The 10,151-nt window shown below is 26.2% G+C and overlaps 2 protein-coding genes across 4 annotated transcripts; one reads left to right on the top strand and one right to left on the bottom strand.

Moving 5' to 3' along the window:
* Positions 1-2,582: 2,582 nt before the first annotated feature.
* On the bottom strand, positions 2,583-6,737 carry LOC134835806 (F-box/LRR-repeat protein 20-like). 3 transcript variants are annotated; one of them, XM_063850786.1, is made up of 5 exons: positions 6,693-6,737; positions 5,476-5,555; positions 3,016-4,899; positions 2,837-2,948; positions 2,583-2,775 (listed from the first exon to the last, which is right to left on the bottom strand). In XM_063850786.1, exons 2-5 carry the CDS (start codon positions 5,536-5,538, stop codon positions 2,714-2,716), a joined length of 2,121 nt encoding a protein of 706 aa, XP_063706856.1. In that variant the 5' UTR covers positions 5,539-5,555; positions 6,693-6,737; the 3' UTR covers positions 2,583-2,713. The 3 variants fall into 3 exon arrangements, with proteins under 3 accessions (XP_063706856.1, XP_063706847.1, XP_063706864.1); XM_063850777.1 differs by lacking the exon at positions 6,693-6,737 and having other exon boundaries at positions 5,476-5,617; XM_063850794.1 differs by lacking the exons at positions 2,583-2,775; positions 6,693-6,737 and having other exon boundaries at positions 2,837-2,967; positions 5,476-5,617.
* A 74-nt stretch (positions 6,738-6,811) lies between these two features.
* LOC134838325 (battenin-like) lies at positions 6,812-9,164 on the top strand. Its single transcript, XM_063853833.1, has 6 exons — positions 6,812-7,083; positions 7,416-7,447; positions 7,508-7,635; positions 7,700-8,201; positions 8,633-8,895; positions 8,954-9,164. Exons 1-6 carry the CDS (start codon positions 6,927-6,929, stop codon positions 9,117-9,119), a joined length of 1,248 nt encoding a protein of 415 aa, XP_063709903.1. The 5' UTR covers positions 6,812-6,926; the 3' UTR covers positions 9,120-9,164.
* Positions 9,165-10,151: the final 987 nt, after the last annotated feature.

The following is a 10,151-nucleotide window of genomic DNA, read 5'->3' as shown; positions in this document are numbered from 1 at the left end:
TATTTTTATTTTAATTTTTATCAAAAAATTAGTTACGTTTGACAATATGCCGTCCATTTATTTAACACAAAAAAATTTTTAAAAAATATTTTTTAACGCAAATAAATAGAAAAAAAAAATTTATTTAAAAAAAAAATAAATAAAAAAAAATTAAAATGGGATCAAAATGCAATACACATATTTCTATGTATACAATAAAAAAATAAAAAAAAAATTACACGCAAAAAAAATATTTACTAAAAAAAATTAAAGAAAAAATTTTAAACTATAAAGGTGAATGTGAAACATTAAAAAAATTATTATATCGCAATTAATTAAAAAGAAAGTAAAAAACAGAAATATTCAAAAATATTTTTAAATAACAAAATCAATTTTTGAGCATATCCCTCTGATGTTCTAAAGAAGCTTTATCTTAAAGTTGCTTTCAGCTCTTGAAAAAAAATTAAAAAAATAAAATATCGAAAAGTAAACAAGGTTTCCCCAATTAAAATCATAAAATCCATTTACTCGCCTTTTGACGTCTAAAATAAAAAAATAAAATATCCAAAATAGTAAAAGACAACTTCCCAATTTTTTTATTATTAAAATTTAATTTAAAATTAAAAAAAAATAAATTTCCTTATTAAATGTTTCCAATTTTGTGATATTTGATGTTATAGATAAATAAATGTTACAAAGTTTTAACGAAAAAAAAAAATAATTTCTAAATGTTAAAAATTTTAAATAAATAAATTTTCACCGTTTATCGTCGTGTGATGCACCAACGTATATTTATAAAAAATAAAAAAAAATGCATAAAACGATAATTAATTAATTAATTAATTAAATAAATATTTATAATAAATAATAAAAAAAAATAAAAGCAGGTCTAAAGCTTTACATTAAATGTTATAAAAAAAAATGTCAAAAATTAATGTTTATAGCACTCCATCAAACAAAATTTATCAATTTTCCAACAAAAAAGTTATTATAAAATATTATTGTTTCATCCATCATTATTAACAACAATTACTTATTTATATAGTGATCATGTCCCCGCAAACCATGTTTTTCAGTGAAAACAAATATACATATTACATTAAAGTGACATAACCACACATCACGTTGAACATACATAAATTAAATGTCAACCGCAAAATAAAATAATTATTATTGTTAAAATAAACACAAATAAAATAGTGAACATGAACATAATGGACTCAATCGAAAATTATAATAATATAAATTTTGCGAATTGAACTTTACATACTTATGACTCTTCAATGGTAAAAAGTGTTGATATAAAATAATAAACAAAAAAATATATTTTATTGTAATCTGCGAGACTTTTTTATGCAAGACAAAAACAAATATATTTATATGTGTAACAATCAATCGATTTTTAGACAAAAATTTTATTTTTTATACGAAGTAATTAAATGAATTAATTAGTTATTAATTAAATTTTTGTTTTTGTTATTTGTTAGATGAGAATTTTAGATAAAAAAAGAGACATTCTATATTTAAATAAAAATAAAATATTTTTTTACACAGTCAATTAGTTTTTTATATTAAATTATTAAATTAAATTAAATTAGATTTTTTAAACATTCGAATAAATTTATTAAAAAAAATTAGCAAAATATTATATAAAAGTTACTCTAAATAAAAAAAATACTTACTTAGCAGTTTATTGTTAATTAATGTGAAAAGAAATTTGTTACCAGCCTCCTTTTGAATGTGAAACGAAAACAAAAATTTATATAAAAAAATTTATGAAGAAGGAAATTATGAAAAAAAAACTCAAATTATATAAAAAAAATAATATTATAAATAACATAAAAATTTCTAATAAAAATTTTTCTCCTCCAATTTAAATTTTGTGTTAAATTTATATTTTATAAAATTCAAATATTTTTAATGAAATTTATTTTTTTAAAAAATTAAAAATAAGTAAATTTCGTTAAAAATCATATGAATTGAATTTAAAAAAATAATATGAGAGGTAAGAAATTTTAAAATATTTTTTTTTTAATTTTTTTTAATAAATTTAAATTATTTTTATTTATTAATTAATAATTTAATAAAAATTAAAAATTAATGAATTTAATTAAAATTATGAAAAAAATTAAAGTACCTAAGAATTTTTAAAATATTTATTTTTAATTTGTTTAATAAATAAAAATTAATTTTATTTATTAATTAATAATTTAATAAAAATTAAAAATAAATGAATTTCATTAAAATTCATGAAAAAAATTTAAAAATTTAAAGTAAGAATTTTTAAAATATTTTTTTAATTTTTTAAATAAATAAAAATTAATTTAATTTATTAATTAATAATTTAATAAAAATTAAAAATAAATAAATTTCATTAAAATTCATGAAAAAAATTTAAAAATTTAAAGTAAGAATTTTTAAAATATTTATTTTTAATTTTTTAATAAATAAAAATTAATTTAATTTATTTATTAATAATTTAAAAAAAATTAAAAACAAATAAATTTCATTAAAAATCATAAAAAAATGAAAAAAAAATTAAATTAAAATTTAAGGTAAGAAATAAAAAAAATATTTTTTTTTATTTTTTTTTAATTTTTTTTTAAATATAAATTATTATTCAACAATATTTTCTTTAGATATAATTCATAGCAAATATAACTCCAAAGTGCATGCAAATCGATAACAGTATCAGCAACATCATGAAGAGAATAATTCCATTCACGGAACACAATCAAGAGCGAAAATTTGGCAACGGAGGTGCTTTTGGTCGTTTGATCATCGGTTCAAAATTTTCTAAAAAAAAAATATTTTTATCAAAATCTCTTCAACGTCATATTATTTCAAAATTTCTTACGTGAAACGTATGGACCTGGCTTAGATTTCGCTACATTTCTCAAAGATCGAATATTAGCAACTCTCAAATCCGGTTCAGCGCACATGCCTCGACATCCCCTCACATCAAGTTGCTTGAATTTGCATTGTCAACTTTCAAAAATTATGAATTTTTAATCAGAAAAAGTCAAAATAACTCACCTGCAACGCCTTACAATTCATGGAAATGTAATCCAAGGAAAAGTCTGTCAGCTGGATGCATTTTTCAAGCGACAATCGCGTCAAACGATGCAAATGTTCGGTAATATATTCAACAGCTTTGTCGTTAATCGTGTGACATTCAGCCAAATTCAAGATTTCAATCGAAGGACAATTATCAGCAATGGCTTTCATTCCTTCAATCGACACTTGATAACATCGTTCCAGCCCAAGTTCCTTCAATTCGCGCAATTTGAAGGAATATTTCAGCGAAACGTCTGTCACGCGATTACAACCGCCGAGTTTAAGTACTCTCAAACCCCTTAAACGTGAAATTCCGTAACCCGAGGCATTTTCTTCGCACGAATCCGTTTCGCACATTTCTTGCATCGCCTTTTTGCGTTTCGCATCGTGCTTAATTTCAGTCTCTGCTTTGCTACCAAGCGAAATTTTGTAGTAATTTTGTTCGCGTTCGACCATGAGACGTTCAATTACTTGCGATGGGCTTTCTTTCGGACTACTTGAGCTTGCCGCTTGATCCTGAGGAGGCTTATTTTCTGATTTTTTCTCGTTTTCTCGCTGTTCCTCGAGATACTCGGCAAGTTCGTCACCCATGCTGAGTCCCGTTAACCCCGCATCTGTTATTTTATCACACATTTCCACGTTCAAATATCTCAATTTGACCAAATTTTTGATAATCAGCTGCACACAAAGGTCCGTTACGGAGTTGAAACAACAACTTACATCGAGAATCGTCAATTCCGGGAATGCTTCTGTGATTTTCATGACCGTATTCGAACAAATATTGAGCGCACTGACATACAATTCCCTCAAATTTGTGAATTTTTTGTTGCTGATCCCGTCGATGAAGCCAATTCCCGTTATACTATCACACTCGGAGACATCCAGCGTTCGTAATTCAGTCAATTTTAGTAATTCCCGCACACTGATGTCGGTTAGGGCACGACATCTCCTTGCTTTTAACACTTTTAATCGTGGAAGCGCTGTTACTATTTCGCAAATTGTTTGATCCGTCACCCGCATCGATAAACTCAAGTCGAGCGACGTTAAATTTTGTTGCACTTGAACTAACCTCAAGATGCCTGGATTCGATATTTGGTCACAACTGCGAAGCATGAGACTCTCCAACTTCAATTCGGGCGTATTTGCCAACGTTTCAAGGGATTTTCCGTCAATTAGGGTTAAACTAAGATTCAAATACTTCAATTTAGCGGAATTTTTCTCAATATAATCGGAAATGTGTAAAAAAGTTAAGACGCTCTCCGATGGCTCTAATTGAGATCCGGGATAAAATTTCCGATACAAGCCTTGATGGAAGGAAATGTGACATCCTGACAAATCCAAACGTTCGATATTTGGCATGAAACTCACGATTCTGTTAAAAAGTGCATCAGATAAATATCGGTTGTTAGCAAGACTCAAGTTTTCGACACTCGAAAGTGTTTCCATAAGTGCCTTGTTTTCCTTTTCAATGTCGAAAAGTCTTCCATCCATCAGCAGTTCTCGACATGCCTCGATTCGAAGAGTTTTTAAATTGCAAATTGGACTGATAATTTCTTTCAATTTTTTCTCGCGGATGTCACAATTTTTGATAGAAAGCTCGTGAACGTCTTCCGTTAGGATTCCGCCGAATTTTTCCGTTGAACCAAACTCGACATTGTTGAATGTGACACTCCTAAAGTTACGAAACGTCTCTTGGAAGTCCTTGATGGGCGGCGAATCGTCTGTGAAATTTACTTGATTGAAGCTCAGCGTGAAAAGTTCCATGAAGTCTGTGTGTTGACTTGCTTCCAGCCATCGTCGACACACAAGCCCGGCAATTAAAATGTCTGTCGGATTAAGATACTCGAAGATTTTTATCAGAATCTGCGGAGAAAGGAAAAAAATGTAAGTATAAGTATTTTTGAAATTATCCAGGATGGGGGGGGAAAGCTCAAAATACATTTTTCAGCTCAAAATGTACTAAAAATTACAAAAAAGACCCGAAAATTGACAAAAAAGACAATTTTTATTGATTTGCCCCCTCCTCCCCCCCCCTTTTAAGCTAAAAATGACAAAAAAGATGATTTTTTAATTATCCCCCCCCCCTTTTCTTCAGAGCTTGAGTTGAGAGTTTGAGTTCATTTTCGAACAAAGAAAATTGAAATTATCAATTATCGTGTCTTTATCAATATTGACAAAATTTTTTTTCGCGATATCTAAAGAATGTCATTCAACCTAATTTGAATTTCAGACAAAGAAAAGTCTCAAGTTCACAAAAAAAAAAATTTAAAAAAATCCCGCCAATTAACAAATAACGGATAAAAAAAATTCTCTCCCGTCGTGCGAGATTCTCTCACGATTTTCACCCCATTTTTATTGCGTCACAGTATTTTGTTTCATGGTCACCTGACTAAATGCAGGAAAACCCTTTTTCTTTTCTCGTTTGTTGCTTTTACTAACCTCCATTGGTAAATCCTCGTAGTTGTGCCCAAAACTGATGTATTCGTACGAAAGCCGGTCCATGTTTTGTCTTGTAAATCCTACAGATAAGCGTAAACTGAATTAATTTTGAAGAGTGCAGTTCTATTTTGGTGTTTTTCGTTTGTCAATGGAGAACAGCTGTTGATGAAGTAGTAGATTTTTTTGTAATAGATTGCGAAGTTCTGAGTTGAAATGCGTTTGAAAAGTGAAATTGTGAAAAACCGTTGATTTATTAATTATTTTTAAAATATTTTTTGTAAAATTAATTTTTCTTTATTTTTTTATAAAATTAATTTTTATTTATTATTTTAAATTTTCTAAATATTAAATACTTTTAAATAAAAATTTAATTTTTAATTAATTATTTTTAATTAAAAAAAATAATTAAAAAATTTTTTAAAATATTTTTTTTTTAATTTTTTTTAAAAATTAAATACATTCAAATAAAAAAAAATTTAATTAATAAATTTATTTACAAATGATTATTTCATTTTTTAATTAATAATCATTATTTATTTATATTTTCAACATTTTTAATTAAAATAATTTTTTTACAAATAATAATTTAAAATTTTGAAAAAATTTAAAAAAAAAAAAAAAATTTAAATGCAATGTTTTTTTTTTTTTACAAAATAAAATAAATTTTTTTTTTAAATTTTAAAAAAATTTTTTTCAAAGTTTAATTTTTTTTTTAAAAAGTTAAAGTTTTTTTTATTAAAAAAAATTATTAATTTATTTTTTAATTTTAATTAATTTTTGCTATTTAATAATTTTTTTTATTCAAATTTTATTAAAAAAAATTTTTTTTTTTTAATTAAAATTTATTTTTATTCATTTTTTAAAATATAATTTTTTTAATCATTGTGAAGAAAAAAAATTTTTATAATTTAATTCTAAGAATTTTTTTTTAAAACTTTATTGAAGGTTTTACTTTGAAGGTAATTTAATGAAAAACAATCAAAAATTCTGAATCATCAAATTACGCACGAAAAAAATGTTTGATTTGCAGCATAACAACCACGAAAACGTTTCTAAACCAAAAATCTAATTTCTAATTACTTTTCTCATCTCATCTCATATCTGATCTTATCAACACTTTTTTTTCTTACTCACTCTACAAACGTAACTCTGCAGATTATCCGCTTCGCGACATTTTTATATCTGATGATAAATAATAAATTCATGTGTGTATTTACCGTATGTAGTTGCAAAAAACTGCTTAGATCTTTGATAAAAATACATTTTTTTACAGAAATCAGTTGGTGCTCCGTCATTCAATGAGAACGACATAAAATCTCTTGATTGGGATAAAATTAAAAAAAAAAGAAATGCTCTGAAAATTTAATTTTCGAAGAATTTCTCACGCCTGCTATTTATAAACTGAATCAAAATCACGGAAAACATCGCCCTTGACCGATTTGAAGCAAACAATGAAAGATCAAACAAAAGATAAGGCAATTTCGAAGATTGTCTGTACAATTACCAATGAGCCAGACAAAGCTAAAGACGCGGGATTATGGAGAGATTTGGTTGCTTTTTGGTTTTTAGGCATTTGTAATAATTATGGGTTTATTGTCATGCTCGCAGGTTTGTATATTTTTTTTATAAAAAAATAAGTTTTTAATTTTTTTTTTATAAAAAAATTATTTTTAATTTTTTTTTTTATAAAAAATAATTTTTTAATTTTTATAAAAATAAAAAAATATTTTTTAAATTTTTTTTTATAAAAAAATAAGTTTTTAATTTTTTTTTTTATAAAAAAATAATTTTTTAATTTTTTTTCTTTATAAAAAAATAATTTTTTAATTTTTTTTTTTATAAAAAAATATTTTTTTAATTATTTTTTTTATAAAAAAATAATTTTTTAATTTTTTTTTATAAAAAAAATATTTTTTTAATTTTTTTTCTGACTTTTACAGCTGCACATGACATAATTCACGAACTTTCGCCGGTAAGTAATTCTGAATTTTTGCCAAAATCGCTAAAAATGACTTTCTCTGAATAATTTTAGGACCAACCGAGCGACGTGAAATTCGTAAGAAATTGCAATTCAATGTCCACAGGCACAGTATTGCTCGCTGACATCGTTCCCGCAATCATCATCAAAATATTTTCTTCGTTCGTCGTTGGATTCGTACAGTAAGTTTCGCATACAATGTCGTCACCTTTTTGCTAATTTCGTAAAATGTTCGTCAATTTGCAGCACGAAAGTCATCATGGCAATGATTCTGACGATCATTAGTTTCGTCACTGTGGCATTTGCCGATACAGAATGGCTCGCATTGCTCGGCGTCGTATTGACATCACTCAGTATGGGATTGGGCGAAACGGCTCTCGTTGGATATTTGACGCGTTTTAATCGTTCGTGCATTTCTTGTTGGAGTTCGGGAACGGGAGGCGCCGGATTAATTGGAACAATTTCGTATTCAGCCATGAAGCAAATTGGAATTTCGAATAAAACGTTGATGTTGTGCATGATTTCGGTGCCTATCTTTGAAGCTTTTATCTTTTGGGGGCTTTTGAGGCATCGAGAATTGCCGAAAACGGAGGAAAATGAAGAGACGGAAGTCAAAGATGCGGAAAAACAAGAAGAATTGGGAGCTCCAAGTATTTTGGATAGGATAAAATACATCCCGAAGTTGCTGAGATACATGATTCCGCTCTTTATCGTCTATTTTTCGCAATATTTTATCAATCAAGGATTGGTAAGTAAAAATTTTTAACAAAAAATTAATTTAATATGAAAAATAAATTAAATTAAAAATTAAATTTAATTAAATTTTTTTTTTTAATTTGATTAAAATTTAATATAAAATTGAAATGAAAATTTAAAAAAAAAATCAGAAAAATTAAAAAAAAAAAAAATAAATTTTGTTTAAAAAATTCATAAAAATATTCAAGAAAATTATGAAAAAATTTTTTAATTTTTATAAAAAAATCTGAAAAAAATGAAAAATTGAATAATTTTTTAATGCAAATAAAAAAAAAATAAAAAAAATGTAATAAAAAATTAAAAAAAAATTCAAAAATTCAAAAAAAAAATCAAAAAAATTCAAAAACTTTAAAAAAATCAAATTTGTTCAAAAAATTATGAAAATAATGAAAATTTATAATTTTTTTATCTCTTTTCTTTCAGTTGGAGCTAATTTACTTCCCGAACATTTGGTTGAAGAAAGCAGATCAATATCGTTGGTTTCAAGCAACTTATCAAATAAGCGTTTTTATCTCCCGTTCATCCATCAACTTGGTCAAGTTCAAGGCAGTTTGGCTTCTTGCTCTGTTACAATGCGGAAATCTCGTGTATTTACTCTTCGAAGCAATTTATTACTTTTCGCCAAATATTTACGTCGTTTTTCTCGTCGTATTTCTCGAAGGTCTTTTCGGCGGAGGAGCTTATGCGTAAATTTTTTCAATATTTTTTAAAATTTCTTTCAATTTTTTATTTTATTTTTTTTAGCAAAACATTTTATCGCGTCTCCGAAGAAATTCCTGAACGTCAAAGACAATTTTCGATGTCGATCATCACAGTAAGTGACACTCCCGGGATCGCACTTTCAGGATTAATTGCAATGCCCGTACACAATGCGATCTGTAACTTGCCAATTCCCGGAAGGTTGTTGTAATTTTTGGAGAATTTCAGGTGAAAATTCAAATAAAGTCGTTTTATGAAAGGTTTTTTATGCGGAATTTATTCGAAAGTTTCTCATGAAATTGTGCAAGTTGGTCTATGGATCCATTTTGGGCGTTTCCATTTACTTCTGGCTTCAATATATTCCGCTAAGATGACGAGAAGTATCAAAATTATGCAAACAAATGCGACGAATTTCATTTTAAAAGTTTCACGAAGACGAGTTTTTATCGACTGAGCAGCAAAAAAGTGCTTGACAAACAATAAACTTTAAAAATTCTTATCAGTAAGCGTGTCGCACGTGTTGCCTACTTCAGTCTATTGGGTAGAGGTAAGCTACAGATAAAGTCATGAACAGGAATTGCTGAAAACTTTTTACTTTTCAACCAATTTTTGATGGGTTTCAAAGCTAAAAGTTAATAAATATTCATTCTAAAGTTGATTTCCATTGATATCTGATCGATTTTTGATCAAATAAAAAAAAGTACGATTTTATCATATGAGGAGCAAAAATCGTACTTTTTTCTCAAGTCAATTTTCAACCAACTTTTGATGGGTTTCAAAGCTAAAAGTTAATAAATATTCATTCTAAAGTTGATTTTCATTGATATCTGATCGATTTTTGATCAAATAAAAAAAAGTACGATTTTATCATATGAGGAGCAAAAATCGTACTTTTTTCTCAAGTCAATTTTCAACCAACTTTTGATGGGTTTCAAAGCTAAAAGTTAATAAATATTCATTCTAAAGTTGATTTTCATTGATATCTGATCGATTTTTGATCAAATAAAAAAAAGTACGATTTTATCATATGAGGAGCAAAAATCGTACTTTTTTCTCAAGTCAATTTTCAACCAACTTTTGATGGGTTTCAAAGCTAAAAGTTAATAAATATTCATTCTAAAGTTGATTTTCATTGATATCTGATCGATTTTTGATCAAATAAAAAAAAGTACGATTTTATCATATGAGGAGCAAAAATCGTACTTTTTTCTCAAGTCAATTTTCAACCAACTTTTGATGGGTT

The sequence above is a fragment of the Culicoides brevitarsis genome, chromosome 1 (genome assembly GCF_036172545.1).
Source record: "Culicoides brevitarsis isolate CSIRO-B50_1 chromosome 1, AGI_CSIRO_Cbre_v1, whole genome shotgun sequence".
Lineage (NCBI taxonomy): Eukaryota > Metazoa > Arthropoda > Insecta > Diptera > Ceratopogonidae > Culicoides > Culicoides brevitarsis.
The sequence above is the reverse complement of the archived record's forward strand: the minus strand, read 5'-3'. Positions and strand labels throughout refer to the sequence as shown.

Bases quoted from the DNA above. Each gene is read 5' to 3' on its own strand.
- LOC134835806 (XM_063850786.1), bottom strand. From the start codon at position 5,538: ATGGACCGGCTTTCGTACGAATACATCAGTTTTGGGCACAACTACGAG. The intron at 4,900-5,475 runs GTTAGTAAAAGC...CTTTCTCCGCAG, and splicing joins ACGAGGATTTACCAATGGAG to ATTCTGATAAAAATCTTCGA. The intron at 2,776-2,836 runs GTAAGAAATTTT...TTTTTTTTTTAG, and splicing joins GCCAGGTCCATACGTTTCAC to AAAATTTTGAACCGATGATC.
- LOC134838325 (XM_063853833.1), top strand. From the start codon at position 6,927: ATGAAAGATCAAACAAAAGATAAGGCAATTTCGAAGATTGTCTGTACA. The intron at 7,448-7,507 runs GTAAGTAATTCT...GAATAATTTTAG, and splicing joins TAATTCACGAACTTTCGCCG to GACCAACCGAGCGACGTGAA. The intron at 8,202-8,632 runs GTAAGTAAAAAT...CTTTTCTTTCAG, and splicing joins ATTTTATCAATCAAGGATTG to TTGGAGCTAATTTACTTCCC.